Source organism: Hetaerina americana, unplaced genomic scaffold, assembly GCF_022747635.1.
Source record: "Hetaerina americana unplaced genomic scaffold, ioHetAmer1.1.p SCAF_4, whole genome shotgun sequence".
NCBI lineage: Eukaryota > Metazoa > Arthropoda > Insecta > Odonata > Calopterygidae > Hetaerina > Hetaerina americana.
Window position 1 is genome coordinate 59911418 of NW_027286985.1, and position 20678 is coordinate 59932095.

At 37.4% G+C, this 20678-nt stretch overlaps 1 protein-coding gene across 2 annotated transcripts in view; it reads left to right on the forward strand.

The window, feature by feature from the left end:
• sl (small wing phospholipase C gamma 1) overlaps positions 1–20678 on the forward strand; it is a 60169-nt gene that overhangs the window by 36887 nt on the left and 2604 nt on the right. For both annotated transcript variants that reach the window (XM_071590383.1, XM_071590384.1), the window contains exons 15-23: positions 8989–9054; positions 9208–9405; positions 9798–10016; positions 11574–11780; positions 12454–12568; positions 13356–13504; positions 15213–15330; positions 16405–16544; positions 16624–16731. In XM_071590383.1, the coding sequence (XP_071446484.1) occupies positions 8989–9054; positions 9208–9405; positions 9798–10016; positions 11574–11780; positions 12454–12568; positions 13356–13504; positions 15213–15330; positions 16405–16544; positions 16624–16731 (1320 nt within the window). The remainder of the gene's footprint in view (positions 1–8988; positions 9055–9207; positions 9406–9797; positions 10017–11573; positions 11781–12453; positions 12569–13355; positions 13505–15212; positions 15331–16404; positions 16545–16623; positions 16732–20678) is intronic.

Sequence of the window (20678 nt, forward strand, 5' to 3'; positions counted from 1 at the left end):
AGGAAAAATCAGAGATGTTTCTGATAGAGTAGACTGGTCGTTATGGGCCAATAACTAAAACCAGTTAAATGAAAAACTAATGATGGAAAATATAAGTATCGGTGATCTGCCAGTCCTATTACGAACACATCATCATACTTAATTTTCATTGCGTGATTAAGGCTAGTTCTCTACTGAATTAATTGGTACCCTACAAGGCACCGCTAAGGTGTGTGGCAGGGGGATATTCCATACCGGACATGCAGCATCAGAATTAAAGTTGGCAGATGTTAGTTATCATTATTTGCTTTAATTTTAGATGGTAATAATTTGTACAGCAAGTATATCCAACGCGTTGTCTAAATGTAAAACGCCTTTAAAGTAAAATTAAAATACCTTTACGTCTCCCTATAGCGACTGAGAGGGTATCACATGGGTGTATATTCTCATTTAATCAGGCAAAAATCAATCCTTAGGAAGTGAGTTTATTGTCGGGATTTCATTCAGAGATAGCTATGCCGATCTACATCTACACAATACCCCGCGAGCCGCCGCAAGGGCCTGTGGCGCAGGATGTCAGGTCACCACACGTAAAACAGAATAAAACCACCTGCAAATCTAAGTCATGTTACTTCTATACGAATATTAGTTTAATCATGCACTCGATTAATGTTAATCACACGAAAGAAAGTACTTACATGCAACAATATTCAATAATAGGATACGCATGTTCAAATCATGCTGCATAACTGTTGAAAAGATGGGTCTATAAAATAAAAAAATAACATGCTGGATATCGGAAAATATATGCGCTACCAATTCTAATTATCGCCAATCGGAATCTACATCTACATAATACCCCGCAAGGGCGTGTGGCGGGGGGTGTTAGGTCGCCACGTGTAAAAGAGAACATTTTTTTTCCTTGAGAACCTTGGAGAAAATACAAAATCATTCTCGTCTGATGTTGGAGAAATACAGGGTAAACTCCCAACTGTACATTCCTTGGATGGAGAAAATGGCAAATTTATTACGGACAGCGTAAGCGACGACAACGAGCTTCGACAACTTCCCAGAGAACATATGTTGGTATGAGTGTACATGTCGGTGTGTAGACACAGACATATACACTCATGAATGAAATCACTACCCAAGATAGAAATATAACAACAGCTCCATTGTATCGAAGTCAACAAAGCACCAGGAACTGAAGAAATACATGCTAGAATGCGAGATGTTTGCATAGCATTTAGTTTGGAAGGTGTGTTGGGCTTTGTTCACGATACTTTGAGATAACTGTGGGAAAAGAATTAATCAATCAACCGAAGGTAACCGTCGCCTGGAGGATCTGAAGCTGATTTGTTGATGGATGGAGGATGTACGAAGGGGTTTACGCTACAAAGCGAAGGTGGGAATGTTCACGAGGGTGGGGGGGGGGGGGGTGCTGGGCGAATTTTCCCTCGCCGGCTTATCTCACTCACTATAATCTGGGGCTTGTCCGAGTTGCTGCCTCCGGTGAGAGTGCTGTCTCTCCTCTATCCTCCCGAGGAATCCAAGTTAATGCCAACTCCACAAGCAACCTCTTGACTCGGTGATTATCGCCAGTCTTGTTTACCACGATTATTTATATTATTATTATTTATAATTGAAAATTGACGACCTGGTAGTGGATGTCTGGTCATCGGCATGTGGGATTATTAAGGGGTTTTTAGTCTTTTCATCGAGTTTCCCAGTCACAATCATTCTTGCGAATGCTGTCATATCCATTTTGATCTCTAATGGTACGAGGAAAAAACAACAATTAAAATCTATCCGCTCTACAATAAATCTACCTAATTTTACGTTGGTGATCTGATCTACCATAGTAAGTTGAGCCAGTAATATGTCCTTAACATCCTCAAGTAAGTAACCAGCCTCAGACTTACGAAGTAAATTTTCCCTGTATTTAAGCTTACGGTCAATTAGTGGCTCCCATCCTAATTCTTCCAATAGTGTCGTGACACTGCTACCTTGTTCACAATAACTTTTCACAGACCTAGCTGCTCTACGTTGCACTCTAGTTTCAAAATGAATCCTTCTTCGTGAGGATCCCATAAGCTTGCAGCACACTCAAGGTGGGGCGTAACTAACGTGAAATAACCTATCTCCTTAACCCTTTCATTACAATTCCCATGTATTCTTTTTATGAATCCTAACTTTTTATTAGCTATTCCACAAACGTCACGAATTTGTTTTCCCCGTGGATATATCCTTAGTTATCGTTGTACCCAAGTATTTTACCGATTCCACGCGTGTTATGTTGGTTCCCTGTATAGTGTGTTTTCTGGTGAACTGCTTTTCCTCCAAACTTTATCGAAACACGTTTATTCTAATTAAATTCTAGCTCCCATGTCTCGCACCGCTTTTGCATTACATTTAGGCCATCAACTAATGATGCTACTCTTTTTCCCGACTGGATATTTCCCTATATATCACGGCATCGTCAGCAAACAGACGAAATTTAGTGGAAACATGAGACCCGGTGTCATTAATGTATAAAAGGAACGATAGCGAACCGATGAAACTTTCTTGTGGGACACTCGATGTTACGCTTGCGGTGTCCGATGATACCCCGGCTATGACGACCCTTTGCTCGCGGCCTGTAGAAAAATTATTAATCCAATGTATTATATATAGTATGTATCAATCACCACAAGGGTGGTGGCCTAACACCCCCCGCTACACGCCCTTGCGGCGGATTGCGGGGTATTACACGTATGTAGAAGTAGAATCCTGTAGCTTCCCAACTTTTGGAGCAACTTTTAATGAGTTGTTGATTATAAGAAGAGGGATAACTTCTAGACGAAATAGTGCGACTAGGCTAGATGAGATAATGGCAACATACTAGGCTACTTAGAATGAACTAGGAATAAAACTTATTTTCTTATAGGTGGTCGCTGATATTCATTTTGATACCTTGTCGTTCGCGGGAAAAATGACATCTTAAATCTATCTGTTCTAATCTTAATATATGTAATGTTATTCAAATTATCTTTCTTACCATAGTTAGATGGGAATAATGATGCATTTTCGATATAATCGCAAAAGATATCTTCCAATTAGTGCAAGACAATGAATCTGTAATTTAACCTTAACTCCATGAGAAATTCCCAACCTAGTTCCTATAATAATTTTGATATGCTACTAATTTTATCGTAATAAAGTTTTAAATATCTAGCTGTCCTACGCTGCACGAGATATAATTTGGTATTTGTTGCGGCACTATTGGAAGAATTATGAGGGGGGCATGGTTGACTGTAAGTTAAAATGCAGGTTTAATTTATTGTATAAATTTGAAGCTGGTCACTTATCCGAGGGTGTTAAAGGAATATTGTGGGCCCCAACTTACTATGGTAAAATACCTGCGTAAAATCAGGGAGATAGATGTTAGAACGGGTGGATTTGGTATGCCGATTTTTCTCTCACGATTTAATATCGTAATAGATATAACCGTCGATCCGAAGGGGATAATTAGTATTGGTAGTATGTACGTATATTTTGTAGATATATTGCATGTATTTTAAATGCACCCATCTTTATAACATTGTTCCCACATGATTTGAATATATCCTAAAATTGAATATTTTTGCATGTACTTTCTTTCGTGTAATTAACTTTGTTCTAGTGCATGATCGAGCTGATATTTGTGTAGAAGTGTTGTAATTGTCAATTTGCATGTATGGGTAATGACCTAACATCCCCCGCCACACGCCCTTGCAACGGCTTACGGGGTATTATGAAGATATAGGTATATCAAAAGGCCACGATAATAACCCCGTGGTTAGTAGTAAGCTATATTCATTTGCCGACGATGCAGTGATTTACAGTGATATCTGTTGTCATGAGGATACAGTTGCTTGAGCAGGTAACCTGAAGGCTATAAAACATTTGTGAGACACCTAAAAATTATAATTAACCTTATAAAAGTGTGCATTGATGAATTTTTGGAATAGATAAACCCCCCCGAACGTCTACTGCGTCAGAAATTTCGAAATAGAAAGTGCAGACTCGATTAAATGCCCAATCGTTACCCTTACTCGCAACCTCTCGTGTGTGAAAGATATGCGTGGAATATTTGGACATACTAGCAAAACATTAGGATTTATTGGAAAGTATTGGAGAAGTGTAACGAGATGGTTAAGGAGCAATTTTGTCTTTTACTAGTTGGGCCTCATTATAAATTCTGCTTGTATATGGGATCCTCACTAAGTTGAATCGATCGCCGAATTAAATCACGTGTAGCGCCAAGGAGATGGCTTAGTAAAACGTTGTTATGATAAATGGAGTAGCGTATCAAAAGTGTTAGAGCAGCTAGCCTGGCAATCACTCACGGAGCAAAGGTAAAATTACTGATTCAAGCTCTTGCGTAAATGAGAAGGGCGTCTCTTTCGCAGTGATATTGAAAATGTGTTATTATCCTCATCAAACTACGGTAGGAGAAATGTCAATAAAAATGGAGAGATTTTGTGTGGAACAGATAGTTTTAAGATGCCATTTTTCCCATATACTGTAAGAAATCAGAATGCCTATTAGCGACCGCTTATAAAAAAAGAAGTATTTTTCTTATTTCATTCTAAGCAGTCTAATATGTCGTCATTATCTCATCTAGCCTTATTTATTGTCCTTCTTGTTGCTAACATTTCCTGTCATATGCGTAGAGAAGTGTATCTTATGTCACTTAGATGCTATTGACTGTTCCTGTAGTTGTTATGCTATGCAAAATTTGTATTATTTTACGTACAAACTTTCACATCACATACAAAATGCCGTCCACATCACACACACACACACACACACAATATTTTAATAAGTACAATAGTATCAATGAAGTTCATCGCCCAGTGGTTGCTTTACACTTATTCTTAAAACTCCTAAAATTGGATGGAAAGGGCCCTAACAAACCTCCAGGCAGCTGGTTCCAATCAACAATAGTTCTGACTACAAAAGAGTATTTTTTCTTATTTTTTTTGCGTTCTTATTTTTATTTTAGGACTGTGGTAATTTTTTCCCTTAAAGTTTGGTTTTTCTATCCCTTTCCATAAATCTTCCCACGCTTCATCCTTTTTAACAATTCTATACATCGCGCCTGACCTGCTCCTATTTCTTCTGTGTCAAACTCTCCCATTTCAGTATATCCAACATTTCTGTGACTTCATCTGTTCTTTTGTACCTTCCGAGTACAAGTAAAACTAAAAAAACGCAATTTTTTATGTTGCATGCCTGATGTGTAATCACGCACTTGTCATCCTGGCGGTGGCTTGCAGGGTGCCGCGTAGAAAATGACTCACACTAAATGAAGTCTAACCAGCGAAAGATAACATTGCTCCGTAACCTTCACGTCAAATTTTCCCAATACGCTGTAATAAATCGTAATTCATCCCTATCTCATTCACAAATTACCTATTTTATAAGGGTTCTTCACTAACGTTTCTATTGATTTCCGAAATAAAACCTTCTGCGGAGGGTCCCAAATACTCGATGCGATCTCAAGCTGACGTCTAACCAACGCGAAATTACATGTCTCCTAAATGCCAACTTTCTAATATTTCCGCATTTTTCTTTTGATAAACTCTATTATCACAACGATAACATTACCTTCAACATTAGTAACAACCGACTCATTATAATGGTCCTTCACTATTTTAGAGGAATGTGTGAATAATAGAAATGATGATGAAGGCGAGATATTGTCGTCAGAGGGAGGGGAAGGGGGGAGGGAGGTTAGGGCGACGTTGATGCGAGTTGTGTCGCGTCGGCCGGCGCCGCAGCATTCGTAGGATGGAAGGGCTTTAAGAGACGTCCCCCTATTAGGCCGTGCTTGATAAATGCTAAGAATGTAGGGTCCCTAATTAAGTAGTCGCCCACCCCTCCCTCCCTCACCTTCCGCTGCTTGAAGGGACAACTGAAATGTTTTAGTCGCGCCCCGCGGAGAAGAGGATAGTGACTCTCCCTCACGAGGGCGAGGAGAAAGCACCATTGCGCGCGGGGGACAATGGGCGCCACCCTCCTTACCCCTCCCTCTTGTCCGTCATCCCTCTCCCCGTCGCAGTAGGGGTGGCGCGACACAAAGCCCGTAAGTGTGTCCGCATGTTTATATACGCGAGGGTCTGTGCGTGTGCTATTCCTTAACGGAGGATCGTCGACGGTTCGCCGGTGCCCGAGCGAACGGTACGCACAATTGTTCCCCCACTAAGCCTTCATTAGCGCGTGGATGAGGTTAAAAAGTCAACTGAGTGTCCAGCATGTGCGAGAGTTTGTGAGAGATAGTCTTGAGCAGCCTTAAGCGATTCTCGGAAAGGCCTACCGCCGCGGTGGGATGGTCGAGGAAGGAAGGGCGCTCTGGCGAGGGCATGTGTGGGAACGCGGGACAGGTAGGATGGCGGCGAAGAAAGGGGGCAATGGCGACGGCAGCCGGCGACAGAAGGCGATGCATGAGAGCGCCCGTCTTCCCCAATGCAGGGCCGAGTCTATTTGTTTGCGGTTTTTGCCCTGGTGTATCGACCTCCTCCGACACCAGCGCAGATGTGGCAGTCCCCTTGTCGTGATAAAGAGGCCCATTATTTCATCCACATCTACTCAATATCCCTCAATCAAGCAATACGGCGAGGGGTGTTAAGGCAAGACCCGTAAAATGCAAATGCATGCAAAATAAATAAAATCATACTTATGCACACCCACGCAGATGCATATATTCATGCTATACCCATTTTAACTTACACACATGCAAATGCACATGCGCCCTACGAAATGCCAGCTGTGTATGTAGTGTTTAATGTTATCGTCACTTGTAATTTGAATGTCTTTACTATTTCTCTGTATTATGAATTTGATTTATTATTATTTTTGATTACCCAAGGAAAGGACGAATATTTATATTTATTTGTACTTGAGTCTATCTCCCTTACATTATCTTTGCGGTGTAACGTACCCAAATAGTGAGACGATAATGATTCCCTTTGTTTCATAGTTGAACTTGTGTGTTCTGAACCATGCTTAAAGTCTAAGTCTTGGTTGTTGTCTTCATGTTTCAAGCAGTTCCCAGCCTAATTCCACAAAAAAATCTGTCACACTATCTTCTTATCAAAAAATGTTTGATGAATCTAGTGGGTTTCCCTTGAACGTTAGCTAATTCTTTAATCAACGATTTTTCCCAAAGATCCCAAATACGTGTGGCATATTCCAAATGTGGCCTAACTAAAGTGAAATAACACCTATTTCACTATCAAATTACATTTCCCCACCAATGTTTAATGAAGCCAAGTTTCTTTAGAGCAGATCCGTATATTCTGCTGATTTTACATTAGGTTGACCTGATTAGGGTAATAAAAGAAGTCTTGTGCTTTCAAATAAAGATTTAATATTTCACAACCATTGTTTTGATGCTGTGCATCATCATCAGGTGACATACATAAAAAAATTTTCAACTTATATGGCCTGGCTTCAAGGGGGGAGTAAGGGAGGGAGTGCAAGTGCAGCAACCTATTAGTGGGATAGGGGAGGGGGAGTGTATGTATTCGAAGGTTTCTGGCTCAAATTTGTTGAAGTTAATGTTCATTAAATTACCATTAAATAAAGAACACAATGTAACACTCCACCATTCTTAGAAATAGCAGCGGAAAAAAAACACATTGTATTCTACTTTTAATTAAGGGGTGTTTGTCTGCAATGGTTTGACCTTCATTAAGGGACGTTCGATGGTCGACCCTGCATTGGTGGGGGTGGAGTTGGTGCGGAAAGATGTTGGAGTTTTTTAGGAATTTTAAGAGGTGGGAACGGGAGAGGTATATTGTTTCGTTGACCACCTCAAAACTGTTAGACCAAAGGGATTGCCAAATTTCCAAATTCTTCCAAAGCATTTCTATGTGAAGAATGTCTGCTGTGGAGTTACTGGTATGATTCTATTCCAAGAGGTGTTTGGCGAATTGGGATCTGTTGCCTTTTTTTGTGAAGCATGATTGGTGTTCTTTAATACTAATATTGAATTTCCTCCCTGTCTGTCTAATGTAGATGGCATTGCAGTCCATGCAATTGAGTTTATAAACCCTGCTTTGTTGCATTATGTCAATTTTGGCTTTGGGTGAGCCCATTATGTTTTTCTAAAATGTGTATGTTTTAAAACTCTGTCTAGATCTTGTTTATGGAGAGTATTTGTTGTATCTTGAGTGAAATGTGGCCAAGAAATGGAATTCTTCACCATCTGTGCTCGTCAAGTTTAGATGTGTGGTATATAGATTTCTGGGCTATCTGTGTTTATTTTCTGTTGTACATGTTGTCAGTCATTATTTCCCTGAAACCATTGTTGACTACAATTTGTTTTATAATACGGATTTCCCCTTGTTTGTGGTGTGGTGACATTGGGATATTACATACCCTGTGTAACATGGCATGAAAGGCTTCAAGTTTTTGTGCAGCTTTTGTTGAAATCTGGAAATTTTTTTCCTTTGGTTAATTTTTTCACTCATCATTGCAATATAATTTTGGTGAGCTTGTTGTGATGCTTGGCTTCATTCCACTTAAGGGTCATGTATCCTTTGCCCCCTGTGCATCATTCCATGATGAGAAAGTGCATGATCATCAGTGGTGTTACTAGATTGTATTATCAGGTTTTCAATTAGCCAGTTAACTGCCTCAGAATAACTCCATTAACTATGAAACCGCCCTCAGGACAAGATGGTGATGGATCTTCACGTTTGAGGAGATTCTCTATTCAAGTCCATTTGTGGGGCATTTTAGTCACATTGATGGCTAAATTACCGAAAGCAAACACTCTTGATCTATGCAAATTTGTATGTTTATCCCAAAGCTGTGCCATGGTCTGAACTATTTTATTTGCCGTCTTCTTTGTTAAAAGGTTTCAGATTATCTTCATCTGTAAAATAACTTTGCTTCAATTACTCTTGTGTGAATATTTTTTATCTGAATTTATATCAATCATTCTTATTCACATTAGGTTCTATTTGTGATCTTTTCCAGGATGCTGATGATGGATCTGTTCATGGGACACCCGGCTACATGGACCCCAGCAGTTTCACTTCAAAAGTAAGTCTAATGATGTATATTTTTCTATGAATATAATGGCATTGGTGTAGTGGTTTTGCTACATTAACTTCCACCAGTTAAAGAATGGAAATCTTCTCCCTGATTCTGTGATCATTCGTGTTCTTGGATCTCACTTACCTCTTCAATTTACAGATCACGGTGAAGGCTGTGTATGACTACCAGGCGCGCCATGATGATGAGCTTTCCTTTTGTAAGCATGCCATCATAACCAATGTGAGCAAACAGGATGGCGGTTGGTGGCGTGGAGATTATGGCGGCAACAAACAGCATTGGTTCCCATCAAACTATGTGGAGGAGATTGAGCCACAGGAAAATCGGACGGACGAGAATGTGAGTATCCATCTGCCAGCCACGTTCACTCTCCTCTGATTTTTACTCAGTCCAACAAACAGACTTTACTGGGTTAGGTGACCAAATGCTTGGATAAGATGCCTTCAATCATGGAATTGGATGGTGAGTGCATCCAGTTCCCCACTATCCAATATGGCGCAAAAGACCTTTGATGATGTGCAACTAATAAAAAATACCCAACCATATTTTGTTCATTGAATCCATTTTGACCTGGAAAAGTGAAGAGTTAACTTGTTAAAACAAGTGTTCCAGCACAATTGTTTTGTGAGTGTGGAATGTAACTGAGGTGCACATCACTGCTAAGAAGGGTCATTTTTCAACAAATTGACTATGCTCTGACACTTCTTGCCCTCCTCCTCTCTTTCATGCAGTCTGCAGATTCCTTACTGCTTGGCAATCTTCAGAAGGGCAGTTTGGACATGACAGGAGCTGTGGTAGAGAGGGTTCCAGGGCCAGGTCGTGAGTGGTGGGTGCTGCGTATACAGAATCCCAACATGTGTACACCATTTGAGGCCGTTGCGCATTCCGAGGAAGATGCCCTCTCATGGATGGCTGCCATCAAAGAGACAGCGCAAAATGCCAGTGTCCGGGTATGGATTGCTTCAGTTTTAATCTTTTACCTGATCATATTAGTTTGTCTGTGGTCATAATATTATTCCTCTCCAATATAGTTACATTTTTTAGCTTCCACTTCAATTATGGCTCCGTGATAATTTCTCTTGAGCAGTCCTAGTTTAGGGATATCATGAAATTGAGTTGAAGTTGGAAGATTTTTCAGAGAAACATTCCATGCAAATTATTGTCACTTAATTATTAGTGCCAAAGTTGAAGAAACATTCTAAAATCACTTAGGGTACTGTTATTGTTTTGATTATGGTTTTGCACTTGTATTCAGTCATTGAGTCCCTCTCACTCAGTTGCCAGTATGAAAATAACTGCTTGATCTTTAACTATATGATATTTTTTTTTGACACTGGCTTGCAAGTGTTAGTTGTACAGTCAATTAGTAGACTTAATTATTTAAAGCTCGATGACAACACCCACTGATGAAAATGTCAAGTTATTTTAATTGCTAGCACTTCCCAATTTTTTATAATTTAAACTGATTTCGGTCCACTTAATGGGGTCCAGGATTAATTATGTTAATTGCTCAAGAGTTTTTGTGTCTCCTAATGAAATAAAAATACACCTGAGAGGAGTTCATAATATTTATTGTTTTATGTCATTCTAAAGAATGCCCAATGAGTCGCGGGCTCTAATAAGACTGTACATTAATAAGCTCTTGGCCTCGAGGTAATAAAAATGATAAAAGGAAACATTCATTGCCTCTTCATATTTTTTACATAACTTAACTTGAAAAATTCAAACCATTATATCCATTTTTGTTACTCATTTTAAAGTATGAAAGTATGAGTTTTTTTTTTAAGGCTTGTCTTGAAACCTTAGCGGTGTGTTTTACCCAAAGTAAGAGGGTAAAGCTTTGTAGTATCGGCACTGAATTATTCAGTCCTTGTGATAGCATACTGGCTATTTTCTAACATTCCCATTTATCCTTTGCATTTTCCTGCTATTTAATTATTTACTTTTCCATGAATTGCAAAATATGCATTTTCAGATTGTTCGGACTGTATGCTACAGTTTGTACCATCAGAATATGATGCAAGTAAAGATAGCAGGTTATTTCAAGTCACTAGCTTATTTGCATTTCTTGTCATAATAAATTATCCCTAATTAAATTGATCGCACATAAAATATTGTCAACAGTCAACAGAAGAAGTGTTAACTCAATCAGTAATTATTCCATCATCTGGTATTTACACTACATACCATGGTATTATAGGTGAAATTTCAACAATGAGGGTAATTTTAATTTCAATATTTTATTGTTGACCAAATCATGTCTAAATGGAATGCAAAATAATAATCTATATGCCATACTAATTGTTTAGCTTCTCCACTCTTCTAATCTGGATTAATTGATAATATTTCTTGAATGAATTTTGAACAAAATATTCTACTTTTGTAGTTTGTAGGTAGAGCGATTTGAAATAATTAGGGTGGATATTGTACTTTGTTTAAAGTACACATAAGTTTGATATTTTTGTTAATGAGCATTCTAAAATTTGTTTAATTTTCAACATTTCCAGGAGAGTCAGCACAAGGAAATGGAAAAAGCATGGCGCATTGCAAAGGAGATGTCAAATTTAATCGTTTACTGCCGGTCTGTGGCCTTCAACATGGAACGGATCAAGAGACAGGGTTTTATCTTCTATGAAATGTCATCATTCCCCGAAACCAAAGCAGAGAAACTTATTTGTGCTCAAGAAAATAAGTTCTTTTTGAAATATCACCAGGTTAGTTTTTATATAATTTTCATAATCCACTGTACATTGAAACAAAAGCAGTGTCTGCACTCTCTTTTCCCAGTTTTTTTTTAAATGCTGAGTATTGCACAGAAGGGCATGTTCCTTTGCAGTGTACAAATTTGAATTTTTTTGACAAATTATCAATAAAGGTAGTGGACTCATTTTTTTGATGGTTGACATTATGTTTGGACATTATAATGCACAGCATATCTGCTGAGAAAACCTTATATTCTCATGATGGTGTTAAATACATTAAACAAAATGCTTAAAATAACTGTATACCATATTAGTTAGCAGTGCTTACGGTCTCCAAAAAAGTATTAAGTTTCTTGTAAATTTTATATTAAATATTGATATTAAGTACCATGGAATAGTTTAAGAAGAAAGAAAGCTAAATAATGAAATCCCATCAATTTGCCTGCAAACACACAGCTTCCTGGTCAAGGTAGAGACTTGAATAGGTGGTATATTTTGCTGGGCTTTTATTTTGTGCATCATTATAGATTATTTAAAAAAGGATTGTAAAATGTAAATCTTTATATGTGAATGAGATATTTTTATGGTATTTTATTAGAGGTTAAATGGATGATTATGTTCATGTTTAAAAAGTAATTTCACTCAGTGAAAACCAGTCCATTGATATGAAATATCTGCTTTTCAGTATCAATTCAGCCGAGTGTATCCCAAGGGTCAACGAATTGACTCCTCGAACTACAACCCAGTACCTTCATGGAACTCAGGTTGCCAAATGGTTGCCTTGAATTACCAAACTCCTGGTGAGTCACCATTTTTTTGTTAAACAACCATTTCAAATAGAGATGGTTTGGCCTTTAAATTGGATTACTAAGCAGGATATAAAAACTATGAAAATTGCAAACATTGAAAACATTGATGGAGGATACCTAACCAGGTGGGAATTGTACCTGCAACCTCTGGATCAATAGATGAAGACATTACCTTTTTGCCACTGAAATCAGCCATTTATTGCAGTTAGTACTGATTCTTCTTTGATTAGATTCACTTTGGGAATGCTTGTACTAGTTTTTCAAAGTTAATATTTCATTATATGTTCACACTAGTTCTCTGTTAACTGTAGCTGTCCATTCTTCCCTTTTCATAGTTATTGCTCTTACTCCATAATGCCACACCCACCCTCTTATCTATCCTCTTCATTTAGCCCCCTCATTTGAGTTATCGCCTGCTGGCTGATAAAACTTCAAATTTGAAAAACTGTCTATTTTTCCCAATTTAATATCAAAGTTGAAATTGATACTGAAGATTATTGTCATTAGGATTATGATTTGTGAAAATGTGGGGTTTTAATCTGGTTATTCACGAGCAATATTAAGAGTCAAAAGTATATATTTTGAAATATTTTAATGTTTACATGGTCATAGAATTTAAAGGAATTAATTTTTAACTTAAATGATTTCTGTACACAACTATAACCACATTCTAAGACTCCGTTCAATTTTTTGCTGATTCTTTATAGTTAATATTCAGCAGTCAGAGTATTTGGAGGAATATTTAATAATCGATGGCAATGACATTTTCATATTCCAGATAAACCCATGCACCTAAACCAAGCCAAATTCCGTGAAAATGGTTTCTGTGGTTACCTTCTGAGACCTGATTTCATGTTCCGGAGTGAGTTTGATCCTTGCTACAAGAATGCTTTGGTTGGTGTGGAGCCTTTGGCCTTGTCCATACGAGTAAGTGTTTATGAGATTTCAGGGAGTATTGTGTGGTAATGAAACTGGCAAAAAATTAATTGACATTGGAGAAAAGTGCACAGTACCTCAACTGAGAATATTGGGTATCTTTTAATGGTCATGTTAATATGAATTAAGAATGAATACATCCAGGAACCACATCATGCAGTTTTTTTGCCATTAATTATTGATCAATAAAGGAATATGCTATATTTCATAAATATGTGAATCCCATGTGCCCTTGGCTGGGCACCAGTGGTGGGCTCTCATCCACTATCAAAGTGGCCTTTGGGGTTAAGACTGTGGTTTGGCTTGTATTCAATAATAATAATGCTTTATTTACCCAAGATCTATAGTTACTATACTTGATATCAAGCATGTTAGAAATCCAATGACAAATACAGTAAACTCTTGATTATCCATGTTAATGAATGCAAAATGAAGCATGAATTTGAAAAACACATATAACCGAAATATTTGGAAAATATGGTTGTGATATAAATGGATATTTACAAAAACCCTTCTTTTTCATTCCACGTGATTTATTGAATTTTTTTTGCAATGGAGAGTACAGTTTTTCCCCTTTCAGTCATTTTTATTAGGGTAAAATTTACAATTACACAGAACTATCATAATGTGAAAAGCAAAACATATTTTTCTCAGAAAGCTAAACTGATTACATAACAAGGAAAATACAAATGGTTGGTAAATGATGTATGCAGACAAAGGATTGCTGATATACTGATTCATATGCCTCATTTGATACCGATTAAAATAATGCCATGTGGATAGTTAATGACTCATTTGTTGCGTAGTAAAGCTATGTATTTCTTGCCTTAAAGAAGAATATGGAATTCTCAAGACTAATGAGTGTGAGGGAAATAATAATCAGGAAGTACGGATAGTACAAAAATGTCTTAATCAAAACTGTAAATACTATCGACAATGTTTTATTTTGTTAAATTAAAAACTTTTAGGAATGCCAAGGAATTTCAAACTTGTAATTTTAAAAAAGGATATCAAAGTTTTAAAATTAAATTATCTTTAGAACTGTAATTTCATTGAAATTTGGAGGTGCTGGAAATGGAACAACACAGATACCTAATCCGTACCGTGATAACTGAGGGTTTACTGTGTTTAAATTATGTCTGTTTCTTATTTCATAATTACATTTACATTTGATCTTGTCAAGAGATCAACATTTTCTTTTGCATCACATTAGATAACGTAAATATATAGACTATAAACTGCCATAATACAATTCACTATTTACAGTGGTTTGCAGTTATCGCTAAAATTTCCATTACAGATTGCTCTGTGAGCTTTCTTTTGCAGAAAAAGTATAGATTCGACACCAAAGGAATTGCCCCATAGTTTCAATCCATATGACAAATGACAATTGAGAAATGCATAGTATGCATTAACAAGGTATTTTTTCAGTAGCCATTGTTGATGGACCATTTTTAACTGAAGTATCTCGGTAGCTGTAGGCTTTACAAAATTTTGACTTGATTGCATAGTGAATACTGAAATCTAGAAAATTTCTCATAGTTTCTCCCTTGAAATCTTGAAGAGGTTTTTAATAGTTTCCCAAAAGGAGTGAAAATGATTGTCATATTCCAAAATAGTTTAATACAGAAGTCATGCTTAGGACAAAAGGAGGCAAGTTAACATTGAAGTAATTAATATTTATACTTCTTCTTTGCAGGTTATTGGTGCTAGACATTTGAGCAAGACAGGCAGGGGCAGTGCTAGTCCTTTTGTGGAAGTGGAAGTTATTGGTGCTGACTTCGACAGTGGAGTGAAGCTGACTACGAAAGCAATATGTGAGTTTTATTGTGGGAAAAAAATGGATGCATAATTCTGTCAATAGAAGTCACAATATCTCTTCCCAAAAATACAAAATCTTTGTTTCAATCAGGACAAATTATATTGTATGCTCTGTTTGCATGATTAGTGCATGCTTTTTTCAGATTTAGTTACATTGAACTTTTTTTTGAGCCAAATGAAATTTCTCATCTAGTTTTACTACTAAGAGTGAAAATCTTTCATAAAAAGTGATTGCAAAATTATCATTTAGTGTTGAACCATATTGACCATTGAGTAATGAATATTCAAAACCACTAATATTGAAAAATTAAGTTTCATGGCATAATTATAGAAATCATTTGAAGGAATTGTAAAAAAAACACTGCAATTCCTTGCAATTTGGGGAAAAACCTCATAGTTAAGCCTGAGACAGTGTCCTACATAAAGAAATCATGCTTTTTATTTGAGAAATGCTTGCAAGATTTTGTTAATCTGATGAGTTTTACCAATTATGTCTTGTAAATAAAAGCAAATTTAAGGTCTAAAGTTATTAATGAAAATTTTCTTGCCATTTGTAGAAGTGCAAAATATTTTCGGGAAACATGAATCCCCCTCTCTCTATCTCTCAGCAGTGTCATAAAGATATCTTGGAATACTTTCTCAAAGTTTCTATGTTTGCAGCATTTAGACTTGCGTATTTATATGAGTAAGGTATCACTATGTCTTGATCAAAGTTAAATTTGAGCATGTGAAGAGATCGAAATCAGGTGCTTGCCTACTGTTGTCCTGTGATAAGAGAGAAAATATCAAAAATCAGATCTAGAATCATGGATTGCTTGGTGACTCTGTTCAATTTGGCCAATTCTGACCTGGCTAAAGTTGTATTTATGCCTTTTACATAAAAAGTGAAGCCATTTTACTGAACTCTACGTGTTTCCAATAGTCCTGGACAGCACATCACATCTTTGAAATAAGCAAATGGCATCCATTTTTTAATTGTTAATCTATTTTTTTAAATGACAACTGCAATCTTCTTTGCATGTGTATGTTTTGCTTATGGTTTTGTGACATGCTTTCTTCCTATATTTCAGCTGACAATGGCTTTAATCCTATCTGGAATGAAATATGCGACTTTGATGTGTTCAACCCACACTTTGCTTTACTTCGATTTGTTGTCCAAGATGAAGATATTTTTGGTGATTCCAACTTCATTGGCCAGGCTACTTATCCTGTAAGTTTTGGTATTCATTCATTATATATCGTTTTGCACTCCTGTAAGCAATGCTCACTGACAATTTTATATGCTTTAGGTGTTGTGCCTTCGGACTGGCTGTCGAAGCATCCCCCTCAGAAATGGCTTTGGTGAAGAATTGGAGCTGGCCACTCTGCTTGTTCATCTGGCTATCCGCAATCCATTGGTGAGTTTAATTTTTTGAAAGGAGATCACTGGAGGACTAAATCTTTTCTTTATCTTTTGAATAATAGGTGTTGTAAGCACCAAACAAAATATGTTATTACATTATTCATTCTGAGGAAGATTGTAATGAACTTGTGTGTGCATTAAAGTGTTTATGTGTGCTTATCTTTGAACCTATGTGCAACTTTTTGCTGGGATCATACTCCTTTTGGTCTTCTCTGAAACAGTCACTGTTTAATCATCATACATTCAGATGGTGAAAGGAATGTGAAGTTAAGAAGTATTGTGAGGATATTGAGAGTTAACAATGGCAGTGAAATGGATGCAATATGCACAGATGAAAGTGAGGATTGCTAGGATCTAAGAAAGGAAACTCCATTTGTATTATTATAGATGTGACAGGAGAAATATTAATCAAAGCAGAAGAGATTCTGACCAGATGGGAGATAAATAGAGTAACTATAAGCTAGAGATATTAGGCCTGTGAGTTTAGATACAGAAAAGGAATGTGATTTTGATGTGATAGGCTAAGGACAAGGACTTGACTACAAGGCTTAAAGGTATCAAAAGAAATGAATTTGATCAGGGCTGTGGGAATAGGTTCTTGTAGAGCTACTCCAGAGCTTTGGAAAATGTAGAAGGAAGGGCTTATTCATAATATTTATGATGAAGAAATTTGGCTTGACGATTTCATTTGATAAATATTGATTCCCTTGTCAAAAAAGGTATAAGTATTATGTGTGGAATACATGGCAATACGTTTGATTTCACATGCAGCAAACTTAGCAGGATCCTCAACAAAATCATGGAGAAGAGGACATGTTGAGAGAAGATCATTTAGGTTCAGGAGGAGGATGAGGGGATATTATGTCAAAGCAGTAATGAGGTCACTAATAGAAAGCAATATATGGGGTTAGTTTGAAAGGTTCTTGGAATCGCCACCAGATATCAGCACTAATGCAATGAGTTTCGTTTACATAGTTTACATAAGGTAATCCTTATTGAGTAAACACATAATGTGTCAGTGCTCTGGGAAGAGATCTGTGGTGCAGACACCTGAATATTGTTGTTCCCTTGTAGTGATTTGTGAAGATGGAAAAAATTGAGATTCGAGAAGTTATGAAATAATTCATAAATAGTGGTATGAAAATAAAGGGGTATGAAAGCAAAGGAAATTCATGCAGCCTTTCAGAACACTCCAGGGGTCTGTGCTCCTTCATATTTAACTGTTTCCAAGTGGACTAACAGGTTTAAGTTTGGCCGGGATAGGTTAGATGATGATTGGCATATTGTCCGGCCAAAATGTTTCACTACCTCAGAAATTATTGCAAAAGTGCATTAAATGGTCGTGGATGATCGCCAAATGAAAGTGCGAGAAGTCGCTGAAACTGTAGGGATGTCATGAGAATGGGCATATTACATTTTAACAGAGAACTTAGATGTGAGGAAATTATTCGCTTGATGGGTGCCGTGACTATTGACACAGGATCACAAACATATCAGAATGGAATTTTCCAAACAATGTTTAATCCATTTTAAGAGCAACCAACAAGATTTTCTGAGGCAGTTTGTTACCACAGATGAAAATTTGGTCCAAATACTAAACCTCAGAGACAAAACAGCAGTCAAAGCAGTGGAAACATGTTGATTCACCAACACCAAAGAAAGCAAAGGCAATATGGTCAACAGGAAAGGTGATGGCTTCAGTTTTCTGGAATGTGAAAGGGAATCTGCTGATAGATCATATTCCCACCGGTGAAACGATTACTGGAGAATGCTACGCTAACCATCTGGATCAACTATAGCAGAAGATACGTGAAAAAAGGCCAGGTTGGGCAGGGAAGAACATCATCTTTCATCAAGACAATGCATGCTAACCACATGCAAGTGTCAATACCATGGCAAAAATACGTGAACTAAGATATGAATTGTTACCACACCTGCTTTATTCACCTGATTTGGCTCCATCAAATTTCCATCTCTTTTCCAAGCTCAAAATTTTCCTAGTTGGATAGAGATTCTCTTCAACCGAAGAACTAACAGCCAAAGTAGACAGGTATGTTGCAGGCCTGAAGGAATCTAATTTTTGAGATGGGATGAAGACATTGGAACAACGCTGGACCTAGTGAATTAGTTTACAGGGACACCACATTGAAAAATATTAAAGTTTCACCGAGGTAAGATGTTTATTTCTATTCCATTCCAAGGACTTTCTTAATTACCCTCATAGAATCTAACCTGGATATATTTGTTTGCCTCATAGATTTTAAGAAGGTAATCAAAGAGTGAATTGCTTGGAATTAATAAACATTTTGCAAAAGATATGAGTAGACTTGAGGGGTAGGTGGCTTATCTGAAGCCTCTACTTGTCTGAGACTGTAAAAGTGGAAATAGCAATGGAGAGTTGAAATGGCAGCATTAGGCAGTGGGTTTAAGGGGGTTTGTTCGCTATTACCTATGCTTTTCAACGTACTTGTATTTGCATGTACGAGGTCTGTTCAAAAGTACCACAACTTATATGTTTTTCAAAAATTATTTATTTATTCATGAATATCTCTTTTGTCCCCTTCAAAGTAATCCCCATTAGATCTTATACACTTGTGCCAACGTTTTTTCTAATCCTCGAAGCACTTCAAAAAATCATTTGTGTGATCTTGTTCAGCTCCTCCTTCGATGCAGTTTTAATCTCGTCAATCGTAGCGTAGCTTCATCCTTTCATGAGCCTCTTCAGTTTTGGGAACAAGAAAAAGTCGCTGGGGAATACAGTGGCTGTGGCAACATTAGTGTGTTGTTTTTAGCCAAATATTTGCAAACATGTAACGATGTGTGAGCAGGGGCGTTGTCATGATGCAAAAGCCAATTTTTGTTCTTCCACAAATCCGGGCGTTTTGGTGGATTGCTTTGCGAAAATTGCGCATAACTTGCAGGTAATATTCCTTATTTACCGTGATACCCTGTGGCAAGAACTCATGATGAACCACGCCCCTGCAATTTAAGAAAACTGTGAGCAAAACTTTCACATTCGACTGAACTTGGCGTACTTTTTTCGGTTTTGGCTCGTGCTTCAGCTTCCATTGGGATGATTGAGCTTTAGTTTCCACATGATAACCATAAACCCATGATTTGTCACCAGTTATGACCCTCTGGAGCAAATTTGGGTCATCGTGGACAGAGTCCAACATCTCATTAGCAATGTTAATGCGTTGCTGTTTTTGGTCGAAATTGAGCAATTTTGGTTAGAATTTTGAGGCGACCCATGTCTTGCCCAAATCATTCATAAAAATCGAATAGTACAAGCCAATCGATATGATTAGGTCCTCAGCAACTTCTCTTATGGTGATTGGACGATTGGGCAATACTATTTTCTTCACTTCATCAATATTTTTGTGTTGTTGATGTGCTTGGGCATTCGACACACTCTTAGTCGTTCACATCTTCTCGGCCCTCGGAGAACATTTTGTACCACCGATAAACGTTGCTTCGGTCAGAGGTAGCTTCTCCATATGCCACAGTTAACATTCGGAATTCATCCACGAACTTAATTTTGTTTTTCCCACAAAATTTGATACAGATTCTTTGATCCATTTTTTGGAACAGGCAAAAATCAAAGACAATTCAAAACACGTCCCAGCAAAACAGTTGGCAAATATTAACTGAACATTCAAAATGGCTGACCTTTTCGGCATAACAGAGAGACATAGGTTCCATTCATAATGCCACAAAAAAATTTAAAATCACATATGTGTAACTTGCGGAAATACAAAATTTGTGTTACTTTTTGGACAGATCTCATATACACTAGACTGAATTAGCAAAAGATTCATGGGGAAGTCTGGAAAGTGGAGTCACTTTTGGTAGTGAAGTCATCAATAACTGTCCAGTATTCTCTCCTATATTACCATCTTCTACCTTTCAAGACATTAGGATGTTGAAGATGATAATGAAGGG